General features: G+C 38.1%; 1 protein-coding gene across 1 annotated transcript in view; it reads left to right on the forward strand.

Moving 5' to 3' along the window:
- Positions 1-3,608: 3,608 nt before the first annotated feature.
- The window catches only part of LOC131902567 (sulfotransferase 2A1-like), a 34,767-nt gene continuing 13,951 nt past the window's right edge, over positions 3,609-24,424 (forward strand). The window contains exons 1-3 of the mRNA XM_059253593.1: positions 3,609-3,741; positions 4,820-5,028; positions 6,687-6,813. Of these exons, the coding sequence (XP_059109576.1) occupies positions 3,609-3,741; positions 4,820-5,028; positions 6,687-6,813 (469 nt within the window). The remainder of the gene's footprint in view (positions 3,742-4,819; positions 5,029-6,686; positions 6,814-24,424) is intronic.

Consider the following 24,424-nt stretch of genomic DNA (forward strand, 5'->3'; position numbering starts at 1 on the left):
CACAGACACCTAATGGAGTCCATTTAAACCGTTACCTCCAGCCCTGACCATGTGGCCTGAAGTAGACTATGTTTGTTATACCCAGTCTCTAACAATGTATAAGGAACCTAAGAAAGCTTATGGTTCACCAAATTGAACTACTATTTCTTCTTGTAGTTTTTTCTTCTTTTTCTTTTTCTTTCTTTTTTTTGGAAACAGAATTTCTCTGTGTAATGCTGGGTATATTGGAACTTGATTGTTGGCAGCAGATGCTGAACAGGCCTTGTGCATAGCCTGTTTGCTTGCCCTAAGTTGTCCTAAGGTGCCCTTTTCTTCTTCCTCTTTTCCTGTGGTCAGTAAGTCACAGGATGTTTACGATATAGCTATTGCTGGAACATTGTTTCGAGAATCAGCTCTCTGCTGATTTGCTTGCAGTTTTCCTGTTTGGCTGAGCTGCTGGGACGCAGATGGGAACCTGAGGACTGTACCCTCAACCCATAGAGAGTAGAAAGTAGCAGGGTATGTAAGGCTGATGGATAGTCAATAAAGGGCTCTCTTTGAATGATGAATCACGGTGTGTCCTGAGTGCTGCTTAACCTTGACGTCCCTCGCCAGTTCTCGGTCTCTGGCCGCGGGTCGCGGCACTTGATCAGTAAGTAGCCTAGGGAATAGGAAGAAGCAAAGTGCTAGAGAGGTCCCCAGAAATCCACAAAGATACCTCCACATTAGACTACTGACGATGGTCAAGAGAAAACCTGAACTGACCTACTCTGGTGATCTGGATGGCCAAACACCCTAACTGTCGTGCTAGAAATCTCATCCAATGACTGATGGAAACAGATGCAGAGATCCACGGCCAGGCCCCAGGTGGAGCTCCAAGAGTCCAATTGGTGAGAAAGAGGAGGGATTATATGAATGAGAATTGTTGAGACCATGCTTGGAAAAAGCACAGGGACAAATATCCAAACTAGTGGAAACACATGAACTATGAACCAATAGCTGAGGAGCACCCAACTTGATCAGGCCTTCTGGATAAGTGAGACAGTTGATTAGCTTGATCTGTTTGGGAGGCACCCAGGCAGTGGGATCGGGACCTGTCCTTAGTGCATGAGCTGGCTGTTTGGAACCTGGGGCCTATGCAGGGACACTTTGCTCAGCCTGGGAGGAGGGGACTGGACCTTCCTTGACTGAATCTACCAGGTTGAGCTGAATCCCCAGAGGAATCCATGCCCTGGAGGAGATGGGAATAGGGGGTGGGTTGGGGGAGGGGGGAGAAGGGAGGACAGGGCAATCCGTGGCTGATATGTAAAATAAAATTAAATTATAAAATAAAAAATACAATTAAAAAAAGACTTTCTAGTTTATCATGAATATTTTGTTACTGAATTCATGCAAAGAATCTAAGATCCTACAGAAAAAGCAACTTCATAAATCTCAGATAACAATCACTGCTTATTGCTAAATATTATTTCACAGTCTAGTTGTGCCATCACTCTTGATTTTATGTCAGGTACAATGGCTCTACTATATTTCCCACAGTATGCTGTGTGTCTGTTGTGATGTGACTACCTACCTCAAAGACCTATGCCTTGACTTCCCCACAATAATGGGCTGTGTCCTGGAGCTATGAGCCAAAGAAACCTTCCTCCTTTAGGTTTCTTTTCTCAGGGTGAATCGTCACAACAATGGAAGTGAAACTAAGGCAGGTTTGCTGTGGAATGTTGTTCTGCATGTTGTGAATATGTGTTGTTCTGATTGGTTGATAAACAAAGTGCTGATTGGCCAGTAGCCAGGCAGGATGTATAGGTGGGATAAGAAGACAAGGAAAATTCTGGGAAGAGGAAGGCTGAGTCAGGAATTGCCAGCCAGACACAGAGGAAGCAAGATGTGAATGTCAGACTGAGAAAAGGTACCAAGCCACATGGCTAAACATAAATAAGAATTATGTGTTAATTTAAACGTAAGATCGAGCCTGTAATAAGCTAGAGCTAATGACCATGCAGTCTGTAAATAATATAAGTCTCTGTGTTTACTTGGGTCCTGAGTGTCTGCAGGACTGGTGGATGAGAGAGATTTGTTTTGACCAAGGGCCAAGTGGGACACAGGGAAACTCTGCTAACAATGATGCCCAACATTGGGCAAGAGTTTCCACCTAAAACCTGATAAAGCTTTTTTAAAAAAGTTTCTGAAATGGAACTAAAAAACACCTTCCTAGTTGTGTCTCTCAGGCAAGCCATGAGATATGGTATGGGCGGTTAGCAGCAGCATGTGGGCTTGAGTGCAGCATGGTTGATTTCTGTTGCGGTACACAGTGGAGTCTCTAAGTCACATAACACATTGCGTTTAAAATAAACAGCTTTTGCTAAGACAAAGGAATAAAAGGTTTTTGGACTATACACTGCGGGACGGAAGCATAGAGCCACTGCTTCCCAGAGTCAGTGGTGAACTTGGTTCCCAGGGCTGACTGTAAACATAGTTCTGCTATGTTGAGAAGCTTAGGTGGGGAGAGCCAGCATCCAAAGCTTCCATTTCAGTCCTAGTCATTTTACAATTCTACAATTTAAAGCAACAGATTTACAATAAATCAGATGCAGATTAAATAAACGTCTAAATTGTTTACACTATGTGTAAAAACGTGTATAGGCTTCAAAGAGAGGGGAAAAGGAATATAGACAGTTATACAAAGAAATAGTTTTTAAAAATGAAGTCTTCAAAGAGACAGTAAAAGTAATATAAAAAATAAATCACATAAAAATGGATATTACACAGAGACTCTGGATTGTGTTGTCTTTCAGATTTTTAACAGCAGAAAGACATTTGATTGTAAAAGCTGCTGAGTCAAATCAATATGTGTATTTTAAACTTCCATAGAAGTGGCTTTCATAAAGTGAAAAGCTGCCAAGGGAGAAGAAAAATCACTCCGCTTATCCAGGTGTGCTATCTGTGAACCACAAAAATAACTTGACTGGCAAGATATCCTAAGTAGGGAAATCCCATAAGGTTTTCCAATTACAAGTGCTCAGCACGGAATACATTCACATACAAACAGAACTAATTGGACTCAGTAGGTTATATGTACATGTGATCATATACATGTACATATACATAAACTGAAAACTAAAGAAGAGATTATAAATATGGGAAGAGAGTGAGGCATTGGATGGGAAGAGTGAGGGTGGGAGTCACAAAGCACAGCTAAGGAATTGAGTTTCTCATAAACAACCACTACTTTAAAAAAAAAAGAATTGCATGTGGTAACATTTTGTATGATCTCTGTCACTTTTATGCACATTTAAAACGATTCTGAAAGCTGAATTATATTAGAAAACACTTTAAATTAGCCCCATTTCTATGTCCTAGTACTTGTTATTGAGTTTCTTGTTTGGGGTCGTGAACTCAGGCTCACAAGTACTGCAGAATGATCTCTGAATGAATTCACAATTGCTTAAGACAACAACTTTTGACTGGTTGTTACATTATTTCTTCCCCTCAGTAGCTAGTTTCATAATGAACTGTGGGGTGTTAATGATTTCTTTGCCTACACATAAATATTATGACTCAGCATTTGCTAGAAGCTGAAAAGGTGGTTAAAGGTGTAATCTAACAGCACCCACAAAGAGCTCTTTGCCATGTCAGACTACCTTTGGTTTGAAGGGATACCTTTCCCTGATGTAGGGTTTGAAAAAGAAATAATTAAAGAAACTCGTGACAACTTTGTGATGAGAGATGAAGACACAGTCATACTGACTTACCCTAAATCAGGTAAGGACTGTTAGTGAGTATGATCCTGAAGTGTATGAGTAAGAATAGAGCTTTGATCCTCATGAATTTGGGCAATAAGTAGAGTGCTCTATATATCTGATGTTTAAAATGTTTTGTGGGCATGGATTGCTGTGTGTGAGTGCATTTTCACTCAGAGAAAGACCTTCAGCCTGGTCTGTGTGGGCAGAGGGTCATTTAGGCCATGTGAACAATGCCAGTGGATTCTAAGGCAGACTCTGGCATTGTTCTGCTCTGTGTGGAGGAGAGTGGAAGGGAGAAATGACAAAAATATACAGAAAAAATAGCACCAAGGTATAAAGGCATGGATGTAAGAATATGTAGAGGAGAGGATAATGTCAGGTAGAAGAAGAATTACCATGAACCTTGTCCAGGGAGTGAAAACATTCTCAAAACTCAAGGAACCAAAAAGAAGCAGCATGGACTTTGGGGAGGGTTGTTTGTTGGGTTGCAGAAGCACTAAACATAGGTAAGTTTTGGGTTGCTGACACTGACAGTGAAATAACATGGAAAAGGTGGATGGTGGTTGGAATGCATGAAGAAGATTCATACAATGGCCCAGAGAAGAGAGCTAGAGAAATATCCAAGGACAAGTGAACATGTAAACATAAATACAAGTGTTTGTGGTAAATAGACAGAAGGGGATTTATTCACCTAAAGAGAAGCAGTACTCACACACATACTGCAGCATGGATGCATCTCAATTGTTTTGCATTAAAAGAAAGGAGTGAGACTGAAGGACAGAGTCCACAATTACATCCCTGTGAAGTATCTGGGAAAGTCGAACTCAAAGCACCAGAATGTAGAATAATGATGGCCCAGGACTTCAGGGAATGTTCAGGTGGAGTTAATTGAGTATAGTCTCAGTTTCTCCATGTGAAGTATGGGCAATGTGCTGGATGAATATACTTTGTACTTACAGCATGTGGACATTGTGAACACTACAGGTCTGTGTGCTTGGAAACAGCTGCACTGTAAATTGTACAGGTGTACAATTTTCTTCTTGAGGCTTTTTCATAAGCACTATTGAAATGAGTGACCATTACTTTTCCTTCTTCAGGAACTAACTGGGTGATTGAGATGGTCTGCTTGATTCAGTCCAAGGGGGATCCCAATTGGATCCAATCTGTGCCTATCTGGGACCGCTCACCCTGGATAGAGAGTCAAAGAGGATATCAAAAATTAATCAATAAGGAAGGACCACGCCTCATCAGCTCCCACCTTCCCTTCCATCTTTTCCCCAAGTCTTTCTTCAGTTCCAAGGCCAAGGTCAGTGTCCACTGGTTGAGAAATTTTTGACCAAATGCTCTTTGAACTTCATTTATCTTGATGGGCCCTGGGGCTCTGGCTGAAATGCACTCCAATTGTGTAGGTTGTGGGTGGGAACATGAGATTCTCATGCACTAAGTGGTGCAGATGTGTCTCCACCTCAGACTACATCAGAGTACCAGAATGTCAAGTACTACACAGTGATCCTGGCCAGATAAATGAGAGAAAGTGAAATATCAACTAGAGAATTCAGGAACTACAGATACAGGTCAAGCAGAGGGCACACTCTAGTGTACAGTGGACATTACTGTTTTGCTGTTATCAAAGTCAATTAGCTAATCTTGATTCTACATATATCCCATGAGCATTGTGTGAATCACCCCAGACAGAGTTGCTCATAGGGGTAGCAGCCTGACCAGGCATCAGTGCTCTAATCATGGAGATGGTTCAGCAGTCATGGCTCATCTGTACCCACTGTGTTGCTGTATCTAGCTGTCCATTGAGATCAGTAGCCACAGGAATCACCCACATCACTGATAGAGGATCTCCAGAAGGGATCAGAAATATCCAGGTTCTGACCTATCATAGTTTCTTGTTAGTAAGAAAGTTTTTTTGGAAGTCCCTGCACCATGAAGCTGAAAATATTTTATGCTTAAACTACAAAGACAAACTTAGAAAAATTTCCTCTCTTGAAAATATCCTAAGGAACTTGTAACCATTCAGTTATATGCCTGTGCATTATCGAGATTTGACACATACTTAGCTGGGAAAGCTGGGGCCTAAAGAGTTGAGTTCTAAAATAATGTCACAAAGTCAATTGACACAAAATATAAATTTCCTTTTATTAAAAATATTATTTATTTTTTATGAGTTTCTTTTCTTGTTTGTGATTATAATATAATTACATACATCATTCCTCCTTCCTCCCTGCAAGCTTTCCTCCTTTCTCTCTTTGAAATTTGTAGTCTCTTTTTTCATTAATTGTTGTTACATCTGTATATGTATGTACATATTTCTCAATATTTAAATAATATCTGCTCAGTATATAAAATGTTATTTGTATGTATATTTTCAGGGCTGAGCATTTGGAATTGAATAACCAATTGTTATGCTTTTTCCAGGGAGAGTCTATTTCTCCAATTCTTTGCATATCTGAGTTGCCTGTAGGTCTTTGTGTTCACTATTGTGCAATGACACACTGGCTTTGAGCTCTGCACCATGATTGTTTCGAAAGTTATGTTTGGTAGTTAAAGTTATGGAAAACAATTAGTTTCTCATATTGCAGATATATTTATCACAGTATTCATCTCTGAGTATATAAGATGTTCTTTCAAGGTGGATGGATTGTTTTTCACACTGTAAGACATTGATCTTTACAACTACAAAATCAGTCTTGGATTTTTGTTATTGTTGTTTTGTTTTTTACAGAATTAGTGACCTGAATAAGTTTGCTGTTACATGTTTGTAAACTAAATAAAATTATAAAAGAGAATTCTGACCATAGATACTTTGTACTTATGTAAATATTTTGTCCAAACCAAAATAATTAATGTTTTTAGAAACCTCATGGAGATTTGATTGACATTTCATATAAATTGTGACAGTTAAAGGGTTTGGAATTACTATGCTGACCTTCATGTACATGTTTTCTATTTAAGATGATCTATATGATCAGAAATCCCAGAGATGTTCTTGTGTCTGGTTATTTTTTCTGGAGTAAGACAAAATTTGTTAGGAGTCCAGAGTCAATGACAACTTATTTTGAATGGTTCCTCAAAGGAAATGGTGAGTGTCATATTAAATATGGGCCTTGGGGGAGGCTCAGAGATATTTTTAATGACAAGTTGAGATATAGCTCCGGTTGGTCTTGAACTCTTTATAGCTAGGGACAATGTTGAAGCTCTGCTCCTCCTGCATCTACTTCTAGAGTTCTAGTACTAAAAACATCTACTACCATGTTCCCTCAATTTAATGCTGGGGCTCACACCCACAAGATTATGTATTTTATCTAACTCGGTTATGTCCCTAGCCTTTAGTATATTCTGTAGACTTCACTTGGCTCCATCTTATCTCTCTATATTCAATCAATTGTTGGTCCCACCTCTCATCACCATTTTTAACCTAATTGTGAAGTCTTCCTGTTTTCACACACCACTGCACAACAGGGCACAGCCACAGCTTATGCCATAACACACCATCCTGTCAACATTTGGAGTAACTGGTCTTTCTAGTACTAAGGTAGGTGTTATAATTGGTGGTATTGAGTAAGAAATGCCTCAACTAGACCTTGACATTTGAACACTTGTTTCCCACTTGATGGCACTATTTCAGAAGACTTATGAGGCACAACCTTGCAGGAGGTCCATCACTGAGTGTGGACTTTGAGAAGTTTTAAAGTCTTTTTTAATTAAATTTATTCATTTGTTCTTTATCCTGACCAGTTTCCCCTCCCTCCTTTCCTCCAATCCACTCTCCTCACCATCTTTTCCACCCCTCCCCCCAATCCACTCCTCCTCTGTTTCTGTTCATAAAGGTGCAGGCCTCAGCATGAGTGTCAACAAAGCATGGTGTATCAAGTTCAGGTAGGGCTAAACTCTGCTACTTGTATTAAGGCTGGACAAGGCAACCCACTATGAGGAATAGGTTCCTAAAAGTCAGTCAAAGAAATAGGGTTGGGCCCTGCTTCCATCACTAGGAGTCTCACAAGCAGATCAAGCTACACAACTGTCATACATGTGTAGAGGCCCTAGGTCAGTTCCAGGCAGGATCTTTAGATGTCAGTCCAAAGTCTGTGAGCTCCTATGAGTACATGTCATTTGTTGAAGGCTCTCTAATGACAATGTAGGTAGTTACCAACCTGATTACAGGAGATGGCCAATTCAGGCTACCTATCCACTGTTGCTAATAGTCTTAGCTTGAGTCATCCTTGTAGATTCATGGGAGTTTCTTTTTCCAGGTATCTACCGCACCCCAAATGCCCACCATCAAGATGTTTCTTTCGTTTCTCTCCCATTCCAACCATGTCCCCAAACTAATTTATCATGTTCCCATCCCATGTCAACAAAGGAGATTTCTTCTATTTTCCCTTCCCAGGGACATCGTGCATCGCCATCACCTTTAGGCCATCCTTGTTGGGGCAGTGGATTGTAGCATGGTTTTCTGAGAAACGTCCATATTGATTTCCAAAGTGGCTGTACAAGTTTGCACTACCACTAGCAGTGGAGGAGTGTTCCCCTAGATCCACATCAAAGGTTAAGTTCTTAAGTCACTTCCAGTTCCTTGTCTCTGCTTCCAGCTTGTAGTTGAGATGACCTCTCAGCTTCTTGCTGCTGTAGTCCTGCTTGAAGCTTATTGCCATTGCCTCTTTTCTCCCATCATTTATTCTTATCCCTCTTGAGTAATAAGCCAAACTTAATTTCTTTCTGCTTTCTGTAGTTGCCATTGTTCATGATGTTTTGTTAAAGCAACAGAAAAATAAAAAATGTTCTTGTCTTCCTACCACTTAACTCATTTGTGGATTCTCTTAGTCTTTTTTTATTGGCTTCCCATACATTGTCCTGACTGTCCACCATTTTGTTAAGATGCATCTTACCAAATATTGTAAATCCTATTTTCTTTATTGTCTCAAAAGTATTTTCATAGGCATGAATTCTTAACACTTTGCATATAGTTTAACTTTTATTGAGTTATAGTAATTATATATAATAACCAGTTTCATGATGATATTTTCATACATGTGGGCAGGTAATTTTGATCAAATTAATGGCCCACTAACCTCTCTTCTCCTGTTCCCACTTTTGCTGATCCTTTCCCTCTTCCCAAGTAACTGCTTTCTACATCCATGACCCTTTTCTACATGTGGGTGTTTGTGACCCAGTGAGGTCCATTGGGGTTTCTTACTGGAGCACAAGGAAGGAGTCATTTACAGGAACATGGGTACCTAACAAGTAGCTCCTATACTGAAAAAAAAACCACCTTTCCCTCTACCAGCAACCACTAACTGACTATAGACCCTGAAAGGAAGGCGTCTCATGGGCCCTGCCCCCTAATTACACTTGGCTGCTCATAAAGCCACGGGAAAGGGATGGTTACTTGTGAGCACCTTTTCTCTCCTTGATAGAGTATTTTAGGGCCCAGTCTTGTGCAGTAATCCGAGACACTAAGAGTTAAAATGTGCTATGGCCATGTCATGTCTGGAAGACAATATCCCACATCATTCTACCATATATTTAAGCTTTTACATCATTTCCATACCTTCTTCCTCCATGTTTCTTAATTTGGTGAGCACTGAAAGAGATACCTGTTCTCAACATTTTGGCCAATTTTGAGTCTCCAAAACTACCACTGAACTGCGAGAAGAATCTTTTTTTTTTAAACCAAGCTGACAGTAGTGATATATAAGGAGAAACATACCTATTTAGAAGAGAATTTGATGTGCACATCAAGTCCATTCATCAGGAAAACAGTAAGCTTCAACACTAGGATATATTCCCTCCCCATCATGGATATTCAACCACATTGACTATACCACATTTGAACTCTTCTCAATCAGAAATTGATTGGTTACCCTGACACCACAATTATCATTATTGCACTAGTGGGCATATCTTGTAAGGCTGATTGAAATATAGATCACAGTGTCCACAGCTGAATATGACTGTTGATGAGAGTCTCCTATTATCAGACTGCATGACACTTTCTGGTACTATGAGAACTATTGAGCAGGAAGGCGTATTTCAGCCCATTCCTAGTGTGCTTTTTTATGTACTATGATAAGAATATGAGGGTGTGTTTAGAAATAGGGTCTTACCAACTAGTTTTAGGGGGCACTGACAAAAGTGCCAATTGCCTATATTATTTGGTTCCTCAGGCCTTTCTAGGCAACAAACTACTCCTAGGGAGGTATCCCAACACTAGCAGTGGAGTTTTCATTTAGTAACCTTCGACTTCTGGGAGCAATTTTGTACCTTGACTTATCCTTGTTAATGTTTTTAATGAGCTTACAAACTGATTAGTTTTCATAATACATTGTCATATATTCTTGGTTTTGGTTAATTTTTATTTATTTATTTATTTAATTGTTTGTTTGTTTGTTTATTTTTTGAGATAGGGTTTCTCTGTGTAGCTTTGTGCCCTTCCTGGAACTCACTCTATAGCGAAGGCTGGCCTCGAACTCACACAGATCCTACTGTTTCTACCTCCCAAGTGCTGGGATTAAAGGCATGCACAACCACTTCCCAGCAGTTTTGGTTAATTATATCTCTTATCCACTCACCCCATCTTTACATTAACCCACTCAGTCTCATATTCCCTCCCTTCACATTCATATCAGAGATATTCTGGAATTTCTCTTTCTTTAAGATCTCTTTTTTCATGTTTCCCTTCTAATGGCCCCTTTCCAGTTTCCTGTACTTAATATGCACTTTAAGTTAAATACACTAAGAATTTGTCAAGGATCCTCATATGAGAGACAACATGAAATGGTTATCTATCTGTGCTGGGGTTACCTCATTAAAAATATTTTCCAGTTCCATCTATTTTACTGAGAATTTCATCTTTGTAGCTGAATGAAATTTAATTGTATATACATATTACAATTTCATTATCTACGTTTCAGTTGATGGCATGTAAGGTGAACCTGCTTCCTAGCTATTGTGAGTAGAGCTGCAATGAACACAGATGTTCAAACACATGTACAGTTGTACATACCTAAGTATATAGTAGACTATACCTAAAAAGTTTGAGTATGTAACTCAGAATCTATAGCTGGGTCATATGGAAGTTCTCTTTTCAGCTTTTTTTAAGTAAACTCCACAGTGATTTCAGTAAGGTTTGTGTCATTTTGCACTCCCATCAGCATTTTCTTTCCCCATATTTTCCTCTTAAAATTTTAAAAACTAAGTTTTGTTATAAAGAACTTGTAAATAAGTAAAAATAAGATAAATTCAAATTAATGAGACTCTAAGCTTATAAACTTAATGAATATAAATTGTATATAATACAGCTAGATTTGATACACAAAGAGAAGCTGCTAAGAGTCACATTGAATGTTCCACTTTAAATATCACTTATATTATACTCAATTTTCCATCATCAATACCCAAAATCCATGACAAATTTTTAACTAGGAAAACAGTAGTCTTATATTCTCTTTGAACACTCTCATCCATTATCTGCATCTACTCCTTTCTCACCCTTTTGTATTTGGATTTTCTTCTCTTTGCCCCACACTTCAAACATTTGTTGTCATTTGATGTCTTTTTTTCCTTTGTTTGTTTTTTTCAGATAGAATTTCTCTGTATAACTGTTCTAGCATCATTTGATTTTTGACAATAGCCATTCTGACTTGGGTAAGATGAACTCTCTAATTAGTTTTATTTGTATTTTCCTGACAGCTAATGATGTTGAATATTTAAAAAGTTAAAAATGCATACAAGGCATTGTTTCTCTCATAGATACTAGGTACATATTGTCTGAGAGCATGTAGTTGACAAAGATTTTCTTCCATTTTGTAGGTTGCATGTTCACATGATTAATGATTTCCTTTGGTTGATAAAAGCCTTTTAATTTCATGAGGTCCCATTTGTTTATCTGACTTATTTTTCTGAGTGAGATGAGTATTATTTAGAAAGTTCTTAGCTGTGATTCCATTTCAAAGTGGACTTCCTATCTTTTTCTCTACCACTTTCAGAGTTTTGGATCTTCTATTGAGGTTCTTGATCCATTTGGGAATGGGGTGAATGCACGTGTGTGTGTGTGTGTGTGTGTGTGTGTGTGTGTGTGTGTGTGTATGTGTGTGTGTTTGTGCTAGGAGAAATTAAGATATAAATAAATTCTTCTACACATAGTAATCCGATTTTCAAAGCACCATTTACTAAAGATCTTGTCTTTAGTCCAATGAATATGTTTGATATTTTGTCATGAATCAGTTGCCTACAGTTATCAGAACTTACATCTTGGTTTTCTATTCCATTAATCTACATGTCTGTTTTGTATCAGTGCAGTGATGTTTTTATTACTATATTGCTATAGTATAGCTTGAAACAGGGTATCTTTTGGAAAATTGGTTTGATTATCTGGGGGGAGGTTGTGCTTTCATGTGAATTTGTAATTGAATTTGTTCTTTGGGAATTTTATACCTTGTATAAATTACATTCTGATTATTGAAACCCTTCACCCTTTCTAATCACCCTGTCATCTGTACTAATCCATTCCCTAAATTTCTCTTTGAAAACTTTATGTCTCTTTATTTGTGACCCATTTAGTTTAATCATGATGAGGATCATCTGTGGGACTGAGGGTTTTGTACTACCATTTGAAACCTAGTTGGTACAACAGTGGGACACAACTGAAGAGAGTGACTTCTTATCACCTAGAATCCTTCAGTATCCAGGACTTCAGCAGGAAGCAGTAGTGTCCCATGAGTGTCCTCCCCATCCATCATACGTCATTGATGGGCCTGTCTTGTGCAGGCCCATTGCAAGCAGGCTCACTTGCTTTGAATCATGCTACAATTTCTCTTTCATGCCCACAGGTCAGTATTTTCCAGCTCTTCTATTTCTCTTTCCACCTTCTATGTTCTTCTCACTCCCACTTCTGCAAAGGTCTCTAAGCCTTAAAGGGAAATGCATACCTTTCCATTTAGGAGTGAGCATCCAACCATTCTGTATAAATTTTAAATTTGTTCTTATTTTTGTGTATAGTGACACTAAATTCATGATTGGGATTATGTCGAATCTGGACATTGCAATTGGTAGGATGGCCATTTACATATCACTAATCTTCTAGTCTGTGACCCTGGGAACATTTTCCATGGCCTACTGTCTACATCAGTTTCTGTCTTCATTGTGATGAAGTTCCCCTTAAAGAGGACTTTGAATATTTGTTACATTTATTACTTTTTTATTGATGTGATAAAACATCATTAACTAGACCACTTATTGAAGAAATGGTTTGTTTGGAACTTATTGTTCTACAGAGGTGAGAGTTCATCATCACTATGGCAGGAAGCATGGCATCAGAAGGAAAAGCATGGCAGTCCAGTAACACCTGAGATCCCACTTTTCAATCCACAAAAAGGAAGCATAAAACACTTGTAATGGTGCCACTCTGTTGAAAACTTAAATCCTACCTAGTGACATATTTCCTACTGCAAATTCACAACTCCCAATCCTCCCAGAACATCAAGCAACAGGGAAACAAATACTCAAATGCCTGAAAATTATAGGGGACATACTTTTTGAGGCATCACCCTTGATTATATATATTCTAATGTATTTTCTTGAGACAATAGTGAACAGACTTATTCCTATGGTTTAGTTCTCAGTTTATTTGTCATTGGTATATAGTAAAGCTGTTGATGTTTGTATGATAATTTTATACCCAGTCACTTGTATAAAAGCCTTTATGTGATCTAAGTGTTTCTTGATAAACTCTCTCAGCTCTCTTATTGATAGAATTGTGTCATCTGAAAATAAAGGTATTTTGACTTCTTTTCTTATTTGTATCCCTTTTGTTTGTTCTTTTTGTCTTTTTCTTCTAACATAGCCTTTGGTACTACATTGAAAAAGAGTGGAAGAAGTATATATCCTTGTGTTCTTCCAGCTTTTACTGGAAATGCATTAGATTCCCCCCTACTTAGTGGAATATTAACTATATTTCCTAACATAAGGCAAATATTATATTGAAATATATTTCTTCTATTTGAAATTCTTCAGGACTTTAGTCCTGAAGATTATGAACTGTATAAAAAAAAACTTTTCTATTTCTACACAGATTCCAATGTGTTTCCTGTTATTGAGTCCATTTATGCTATTTAATTTATATTTATTGATATTTGTACTTGATTATGATGAATGGTTACTTAAATATACATACATACATATACACACATATGCACATATATATGCACACACACAGTGTGTGTGTGTGTGTATTGTGTGGTACAATTGAAATCAAGTGTGCAGGTGGAGAGTAGAGACCAACTTACAGGAATGTGTTCTTTCTTTTCTTCATGTGGATTTAGGTCATCAGGTTTGGCAGCAAATAACCTTACCTGTTGAGCCATTTAACTGCTCTTTGATATATTCTTGGTTTTGGTTTGAAAGTATCTTGTTGAGAAGTTTTATATCTATGTTCATGGTGGATTTTGGTCTGGACTTTTATTTTTTGTTGAATATTTGTCTGCTTTTTGTATTAAGATGATACTTTATAAAAGTACTTTGATATTGTGCTCTCTTTTCCTGCATTTATGGAACAGTTCAACAAGCTTTTGTCAAGTTTTCTGAGGGTCTGAGAAAATTCATCTGGACCTGATTTTTTTTTTAATATAGAGATTGTTTTAAGTACTTCTGCAAACTCATCGCTTGTTTCAGGCCCGAGTAGTTGTATAACATAATTTTTCATTGATTCTTTGGGAGTTTACCATCATGTACCCCAATACCACTCATTTCCCTGGTCTTCCAAACCTGCCCTCCACCATTGTAACTTCCCCCTAAAAGAAAATTTAAAAAAATAAGAAATTTTTTTTAAAAGTTGAGTATTGTTCTTTACTGAATATGATATCAAAAGAGGGAAAGATCTCCCATGCTCATGGATCTGTAGGATAAACGTAGTAAAAATGATCATCTTACCATAATCAAGCTACAAAATCAACATAATTCCCATAGAAATTCTAACACAAATGTTTATAAAACTTGAAAGAACAATACTCAATTTCATATGGAAAAACAAAAAATCCAGGATAGCTAAAACAATCCTGTACAATAAAAAGAATGCCCAGAGATATAACCATCCCTGAGTTCAAGCTCTGCTACAGAGCTATAGTTCTGAAAAGTATTGGCTTAAAAAGAGAAAGGTGGGCCGGGTGGTGGTGGCGCATGCCTTTAATCCCAGCACTCGGGAGGCAGAGCCAGGCAGATCTCTGTGAGTTCGAGGCCAGCCTGGGCTACCAAGTGAGTCCCAGGAAAGGCACAAAGCTACACAGAGAAACCCTGTCTCGAAAAACCAAAAAAAAAAAAAAAATAGAAAGGTGGAACAGAGTAATTGAACCAAAAACCAAGTCATAAATCTACATACTGATGGACACTCACTCTTCAACAAAGAAGCCAAAATTATACAAAGGAAAAAAGAAAGCATCTTCAACAAATGGTGCTGGTCTAACTGGATGTCGGCACATAGAAGAATGCAAACTGATCCATAGCTATCATCCCACACAAAACTTAAGACCAGGTGGATCATAGACCTTGAAATAAATCCAGATATACTGTATTTGATAGAAGAAAAAATGGGAACAGCCTTTAATGCATTAGCACAGGAGAAAACTCTTCCTAAACAGAACACTGAAAGCACAGGCATTAAGATTAACAACTAATAAATTGCATCTTTGCTTTATAAAAAATCTTCTGTAAAGCAAAGGACAGCATCAATATGGACAAATTTGCAGCCCCATAGATTGGAAAAAAGTTTTCAACAACTCCACATTTGACTTAGAGTTAATATTCAAATTATATAAACTCAAAAAAAACTAGACACCAACAAACTAAATAATCCAAATTAAAAATGGATTTAAATAGAGAAATTTCCACAGAGAAAACAAAAATGCCTAAGAAATACTTAACAAAATGGGGGTTGGGGAATTAGCTCAGTGGTAGAGCACTTGCCTAGCAAGCACAAGGCCCTGGGTTTGGTCCTCAGCTCTGAAAAAAAAAAGACAAAATAACAAAATGTTCATCATCCTCAGCCATTAGGGAAATGCAAATTAAAATGACTCTCAGATTCTACCTTAATCAGTCAGAACGGCTAAGGAAAAAAAAAAAACACAAGTAACTGTAGCTAGAGTTTTCCTGCCTGGCCCACAGTCAGGACAAATCTCTATCACCTGCCAGTCCCACAGCCTCAGACCCGACCAAGTAAACACAGAGACTTATATTGGTTACAAACTGTATGGCCATGGTAGGCTTCTTGCTAACTGTTCTTACAACTTAAATTAATCCATTTCCATTAGTCTGTACCTTGCCACATGGCTCGTGGCTTACCAGCATCTTCACATGCTGTTTGTCATGGTGGTGGCTGGCAGTGTCTCTCTGACTCAGCCTTCCACTTCCCACCTTTATTCTCCTCCTTATCCCGCCTACAAGTAACAGCTCATGCTGGAGAGGAGGTAGTGTGAGGGGAACACTTCACCATTGCTGGTGGGAGGGCAAACTTGTACAGCTACTTTGGAAATCAGTGTGGCGGTTTCTAAGAAAACTGGGAATTAACCTACCCCAAGACCAAACTATACCACTCTTGGGCAAATAACAAGAATGTTCGATCAGACAATATGGATATTTGCTCAACTATGTTCATAGCAACTTTATTTGTAGTAGACAGAACCTGGAAACCTAGATGTCTCTCTTCCAAGGAATGGATAAAGAAAATGTGGAACAATACTCAGCTGCTTAAAACAAGGACACCAGGTAATTTGAAAACAAATGGATGGAACTAGAAAAAAATAAATCAGCCTGAGTGAGGTAACCCAGACAGAGAAAGACAATCATGGTATGTACTCACTCATATGTGGATATTAGCTGTAAAATAAAGGATAATAGTGCTATGATCCACAGACCCAGAGAGACTAGGGAACAAGGAGGATTCATGGGGGGAGTGACACCCAGATATCCCTGTGAAAGGGAAATAGATTTTGTGAGTGAACTGAGGGCAGTTGGGCATGGGAATGTGAGCAATCAGGTTGGGGGGGGGATGAAGGGGAGAGTTCTGAAGAAGACTCCTGGAAAGGGGTACATTTCAGGGTCAGATAAAAACTTGGCAAAAGGCATTGCCAAGAATCTCCAAGGAAGACTCCACCTTAGACTCCTAGTAATAGTAGATATGTAGTCTGAACTGTCTGTCTCCTGTGATAAGATTGGTGCTAGCCCAATTGTCATCAGAGAGACTTCATCCAGCAACTGATAGAAACGAATGCAGATCCACAAGCAAATATTAGGTAGAGTTCAGAGAATCCTGCAGAAGAGGGGGAGAAAGAACTGTGGGAGCCACAAGGGTCAAGGACACAACATGAATACTCACAGAATCAACCTGGGATCATAGGGACTCACAGAGTCTGAAATGCCAACCAGGGTGCCTACATGGTACTGGTCTAGGCCCTCTGTATATGTGTTATATCTTTGTAGATTGGTGCTCTTGTGGGACTCCAAACAGTGGAAAAACTGGCTATATCCAATTCTCTTACTGGCTTGTCGGACCCTACTCCACATACTGGGTCACCTTGCCCAGTTTTAATACATGGGGAAGTACTTAGTCTTACTGCAACTTGATATGCGATGGTTTGTTGATACTCATGGGAGACCTGCCCTTTCCTAAACAGAAATGGATGAAGAGTGGTTTGGAGGGTGGTAATAGAAAGGAGTTCCACTAGGGGAGATACTGGGAGAAGAGGTTAGAGCGGAAAATCATGGCTGGAAAGTAAAATAAATACACAAATACATTTATTTTAAAAAGAAAAAGAAAAACAAACAAACCAAAAATCAAACCATCTTGCTGACCCCTCTGGGAAATGACATGCTCCTCTGTCAGTGGCAGTATTCCCTCATAACAGTCAAAACTGTTGTGTCCCCTATTCCAACATACTTGTACCACTTTGTTACTCCATCTTTTCCACCTCTCCATCACCTACTTGTTCATCATAATGGCATCAGGAGCTGAGATGTGTCATGCACAGACATGTTTTACTTGCCCAGACAGCTTTACTTGCAAATGTTTATTGCAATGAGCTGTTGGTCTCTGGCTTCTGCTACACCATCAATACTGACTCCCCTAGTCTCTCAGATATCCTACTGTTGCTCAGAGTCATGGAGATCCTGTGGCTATGCTTCTGCAGGACTGGCCCTTTCCACTTTCTCCACCTGATCATAGATAGGGTAAATATGGGGGTGAACCAACTCAAAGCCCTAAATCTGGGCCTGGGTGGTTGCTGAGTTATTCAGCACTGGTCTTTTCTATGCTGTCCTCCACCCCAGAGGTGGGGGCAGGGCCAGTCCTGACTATTTTTAACGTTCATATTATCTTATGTGTAGAAGTATTTTTCTTGTATGTCTGTGTTTGTTACATATGTGTCTGGTGACCATAGAGGCTGGGAGAAGGCATTGTGAGTTATCATGTGGGTAGTAGAAACTGAGTCCTTATTCTATAAAAGAACAGTGAATGCTTTTAACTGCTCAGCCTTCTCCCCATTCCTACTTGTTTACTTGTTCAAAATATCATCTTAGCTTAATTTTGGTAGTTTTTAATCTATGCAGAAATTCATCCATATGTTTTAGATTTTCCAGGTTGGTGGAATGTTCTTAAGGTAAACTCTAATAATTTTCTGAATTTCACTGGAGCTTGTCATAATGACTCCATTTTCAAGTCTTACTGTATGAACTTTGGCATTCATTCTTCCTTTGGTTAGTTTATCTAAAGTTTGTCAATATTGTTTATATTGTGAAAGAACCAAATCTACTTCATGACTCTGTGGTTTGTTTTGTTGTTGAGCTGTTTTCCTTTCACTAATTTCATTAACGTCAGTGCTTTCTTTCCAGCTAATGATTTTGGTGTTCGATTTGTTACTTTTCTACAGCCCTAAGGTGAATAATTAACTAAATAATTGGACATCTCTTTAATTTCTTAGTTTAGGAACATTGACCTTTAAACATCTCTCTTAGGACTGTCTACATTGTGTCTCACAGATTAAAGTACATTGGTTTTAATTTCCATTTTATTACAGGAGACTTTCTACTCTAGATTTCTTCAAGAAATCATTCATAATTGTGTTGTGAGTTGTTTGATGTCCATGAGTTTGTTTACCTTCTGGAATTTCTCCTGTTTGTATGTAGTTATCTCATTGTTGTCAGGTAGAATATAAGGAAATATTTCAGTTTCCTCATATTTGCTCAGATATTCTTTGTGTCCTGATATACGATCTATTTTAGAGAAAGTTCCATGGACTGCTGAGAACAAGAAGTACTCTGCAGTGTTTGGATAAAATATTCTATAGATATCTTTTAAGGCAATTTTATCTGTGATTTATTTCTGTCTACTCTCTAATGGGATGAAGGGTTAATTGTTGCGAGTGAAACTACTATGACACCTAGTGATAGTCTGTGACTGTACATCTAATAGTATTTTCTGTATAGAACTGGATGCACGTGTGTGTGGAATTGTACAGTTCTCTCCATGAACTGTTTCCTTAATTAGTAGGAAGTAATATCATTTTTTCACTAGATTTACTTTCAAGTCTATTTTGTCAGATTAGATCAGCAACACTTGTTTGTTTTCTAGCTCCATTTGCCCTGAACACCTTTCTTCATCACCTCTTTGTAAGGTTATATCTCTCTTTTATGACAGAGTACAACAAATATATACTTCCTACTTTTTTATTCCAATCTCCTAGCCTGTGTTTTTTAATTGGGAATTGACATTAATATTCAGTTACTAGTGAAAGGTCCCTATTGATTACTGTCATTTTGATGATTTTGTCAAGGGACTCAAGCTGTTTCCTTGTTTAACTGTTGTTCTAGTTTGCTTTATAATTACTATGACAAAGTGCTCTTGTCAGAAACAATATAGGGAAAGAAAGTGTTTATCTGGCTTCCACTTTCAGGTCACAGTCTATCTATGGAAAGTGTCAGGGCAGTATCTCCAGAAAGAACTGAAGCAGAAACTATTTTACTAGTTTGTTTGCTAACTCATTCAGTGTTTCAGGCTAGGTTAGATTCTTTATATATCCCAGGACCAGCTGTGTATGCTGTGGGCCCTAACACATCAATCATCAATGAAGACAACAACTCAAACCCCTGGCCACAGGACAATCTGATAGGGACAATAGCTTAACTGAGACTTTCTCAGATAATTCTAGGTTGTGTCAATTTGACTGGTATTACTGGAGTTATCTCTAGTCCCGCCCAGGCCCTCAGCCACTTAGACCCACATAAATATGCAGATGCTTATATTATTTAAACTGTTTGGTCTAATGGCTTAGGCTTCTTGCTATCCAGTTCTTATATCTTGAATTAACCCATTTCTGTTAATCTATAAGTTGCCATGTGGCTTGTGGCTTACCGATACTTTACATCTTGCTTCTCATGGTGGAAGTGGCTGGAGACTCCTTTTTTAGCCTTCCTGTTCCCAGAATTCTCTTCTCTGCTTATCCTGCCTATACTGTACTTCTTGCCTGGCTACTGGCCAATCAGCATTTTATTTATCAGTCAATCAGAGCAACACATGTACAACATCCCAGCACTTCCCCTTTTCTTTTTTTCAAAAGGGAATGATTTAACTTTAACATAGTAAAATTACATATAACGGAACAATTATCAAGCAAGAATTACAGTTACAATATCTAGTCTATTTATAATATACAGTCTATTTGTATTTGGCAAAATTAAAGAAGATATTCTATGATATATTTGTGAATCTAAGGTTTCATATCTAACTTATCTTTTATCCTGACTAAGGATTTTATATCTAGTCTTCAACTATACCAAAGACCTCAGAAGGATATAATATTAACTGAGAAACAGGAGAAGGACACAAGCAACTTTCAGGAGTCTTGTGAGAGTATACAGAGACAGCTGGAAGCCTGGACAGTCATGTAAATTTAGAGCATCTGTCTTCAGCCCACAGGCCTAGAGACTCTCCGTCACTTCTCTCTGTGTCCTGTAGAATGTCTGGCAGTTTCCTCTGTGAAGTAGGTACCTTAAGGACCATTTTGCCAAGCAAAGTTCAGTGGTCACATTCCTAATGGTCCTGCATGTCCAGTTGATACATTTTTTCAAGTAGTCCAGGGAAGAACAGTTTCTTGCCCAAATGGCTATTTTTGCCAAGAAGAAGATAAACTCCATATGGAGTGTCTTCAATGCCCATCCTCCTCTCTGAAGTAAATCCAGTGTTGCCAGGGGCAGACATATCTGACTGTCCAGAAAGGTTAAATTTGTAAAACATTTTAAATGTCATATTCTGTAGGTCTTTGAAGTGTTTGAAGATTACCTATCTATCTGAAATATATCTATGTATACCTAGAAAACTTAACTAACATGGCTATACTTTTGAATATCACAGAAAACTAATTATTAATCTGTATTTCTTGATTATCCACTACAATTTAAATGAGTTACATAAACATAATACCTCCCACAAGGGTAGAAATACATAAACAGTGTAGCAAAAATAAGTTTAAACATGTATCAATAAACCAAAATCCATAGCAATGTAAAACATTTCTAAACAAGTTGTTGTTCTTTAAAAGTAGGTTCATTAATCTACCCTTTCATCTTATCATTATCTATATTATCCTCTTTTTCTTTAGAAAGAGATTGCATTTATAATCAACCTGCTTTATATAAAATATTGTTTTTTGTCTGTCCCACACCAGAGGGTTCTAATATGGGACAGAATAATCTCTCAGCATTTTTTTTAGAAATATGCTTGGGTTTAGAGAAGGAGTGAGCCAATTCCATCTCCAAAGCCAGCCTGGTATATTTGGGAATTTGTGCATAGCTTCTCATACTACTTCCTGCTGAGTGAGAGTGCTATATTTCTTATCAGAACATAAAGAAAATTTTAAGATTATGGAGTAGTCCATGAGGCTGTATTGTGTGAGCCAGTTGCCTTGACACCATTCCGAATGTTGGATCATCTGGGCCATGGTGTCATCAGAGACGTTTCAGGGGGTCTTGGCTTGTTAAACCTGATGTATCTTAATCTGGAACAAATCCATAACCCCTTGATTTCTGTGGAAACAAAAGCAGAGCTTCCTTTCCAAAGCAACATATCCTTAGATGAAAATTTTGAAGTCAAGATACCTTTAATATATATAAATGCTTAATTTAGCAGTCTTTACAATCAAATGTCTTTCTGCAGTTAAAAATCCCAAAGAAGACACAATCTAGATTCTCTGTGTGATATCCATCTTAATGTGGCTTATTTTTTATATTACTTTTATTTTCTCTTAAAGACTTTATTTTCAAAACTATTTCTTTTTATAGCTGTATATATTCCTTTTTGTCTCTCTTCCAAGTCTACATATACTTTCATACCTACTGTAAACTGTCCAATCTGAATCTCTCTTATTATGAATCTCTTGCTTTAAACTAAATCATTACTAAGACTGAAAGGGCAGCTGTGGCTGCTGGCTCCACTTTCCTCAGATTTCCAATTTGGTGGAACTATGTTTACCTCCAGCTTCTGAGGAACTATGTTAACTGCCTGACTCTGGGAGGCAGTGGGTCTATGCCTCTATCAAAGCAGCATATAACCCAGAAACCTCTCTCTCTCTCTCTCTCTCTCTCTCTCTCTCTCTCTCTCTCTCTCTCTCTCTGTGTGTGTGTGTGTGTGTGTTTGTGTGTGTGTGTACTAGCAAAGACCAAATCCCCCATGGAGCATAGTACACAGCTTGGAGACACCTCTGTGTAATGTGGCATAGGTCAAGCTTGCTCGCCACAAACCCGCCATAGAGTAGCGCAAGCAAGCAGGCTGTGGCTAATTTGAGAGAGACAATCAGGAAGCTGTTTTTAGGTTTGTTTAGAATTGCTTATTAAATATTCTCAGGTTTCAGGTGGAAACTCAAGCTGTTGTGTGCCATTTGTTGCTGGAATTGTCTCTAGTCCTGCCTGGACCTGCAGCCTATTAGACACAAATAAACACACAGACACTATATTATTTAAACTTTTTGGCCAATGGCTCAGGCTTCTTGTTATCCAGTTGTTATATCTTAAATTAACCCATTTTTATTAATCTATAAGTTGCCATGTGGCTCATGGCTTACTGGTACTTTACTGGTACTGTCCCATATTAGAGACTGGTAAAGCAATCTTGTGTGTATTGCAGTCTTATGGACATATCTGTTTTTCACTTCAGTCTGAAGGGCTCCCATAAATATATTTTGTAAAGCTGTGTGGATGGGCATAAATACATTTTGCATAATTTTTGCATGTAAAATTTTATTTCTCCTTGAGTTATGACAAGCAGCTTGGATGAGTACGGTAGTTGTCATTGGTTGTCTTTTATAACTTGAAGTATAGCTTTCCAGTCCCTCCTGCATTTTAAAGTCTGAGTTAAAAAATCTGTTATTCTGACAGACTTTCCCTTACATTTGACTTGGTGTTTCTCTCTTGTGAATTTCAATGTACTTCCTTTATCTAATTATAATATTATGAGGGGAGGTTCTTTTCTGGTCTTGTCTATGTGGTGTTTGAAATTTTGCCTGCATCTCAATTGGCATCTGTTCTAACAAAAAGCATTTTAGAGAGAAAAGAATTTGTGTTGCTTACAACTCAGGTTAGTTTATGATTGATGAGAAGGTCAGCAGGAAGTTACAGTCCTCTGTCCACAGTCAAGAGCAGAGAGACAATAAAGATGTTTACCCATGCTTCCTTGCTCACAGCTAGCCTTCTCTTTCCTTATGCTTTTCTGCGCCCCTCCAGTAGGGAACGATGCTTTCCACAATGTGTTTCATCTTTCTACATTATCAATGTACTATCTGCACAACCTTTGAAAGACATGCCCACAGGCCAATGTAATCTAGACTATTCCTCAGGAACGTTCTCTTCCAAGGTGGTTGTAGGTTGTGTAAAGTTAACACTAAAAGCTACTAAACACCACAACACCACCACTCTATTCCTAACTATAGGAAATGATATTAAATATATTTTCTATACCTATAAACTTTAGATTTCCTCCTTTCATAGAGTGAGGGATATCTTGGAATTCCTACTCCTATCTTCTTATTATATTCTTTATTCTATATATTCTATATTCTTATTATTAACTTTGTTCTTATTGGCTTTTCCCAAGTCCTGCAACTTGCCTTCACACTGTGATTTTTTTCCTTTAAAAATATCTCATTTATTGTGATCTGGTGTGTGTGTGTGTGTGTGTGTGTGTGTGTGTGTGTGTGTGTGATTGTCTGTGTGGGTACACACATCTCACAGAACATTGGTGAGAACCTGAGAACAACTTTGTGGAGTCAGTTGTCTACTTCTGATTTATGTGGGTTACAGAGATAGTTTGGTCTTCAGGTTTATATAAGCACTTTTTTACCCATTATTATTTCAAAATGACACCATTCTCTTTTGTATCTCTATTTACTTCATTTACTATTTAGTAGCTGTGTAGATCACTTGTGCTAATTTCTACTCTTCCTTATGCAGTAAAGTTGTTTTCATAACTTACTTTTGAAAATTATGTCATTAGGCACTGGAGAAATGCTTTGGTGCTCAAAAGAACTTGGTGCTTTTTAGGGGAGGGGAGTTTGTTTCCCAGTACACACATCAAATGGCTCACAATCTTCCATAACTCCAACTTCAGGGGAACTGACACTCTTCTCATCTCTGCAGACACACAAACACACAGACTCACA

Source organism: Peromyscus eremicus, chromosome 1, assembly GCF_949786415.1.
Source record: "Peromyscus eremicus chromosome 1, PerEre_H2_v1, whole genome shotgun sequence".
NCBI classification, from domain to species: domain Eukaryota; kingdom Metazoa; phylum Chordata; class Mammalia; order Rodentia; family Cricetidae; genus Peromyscus; species Peromyscus eremicus.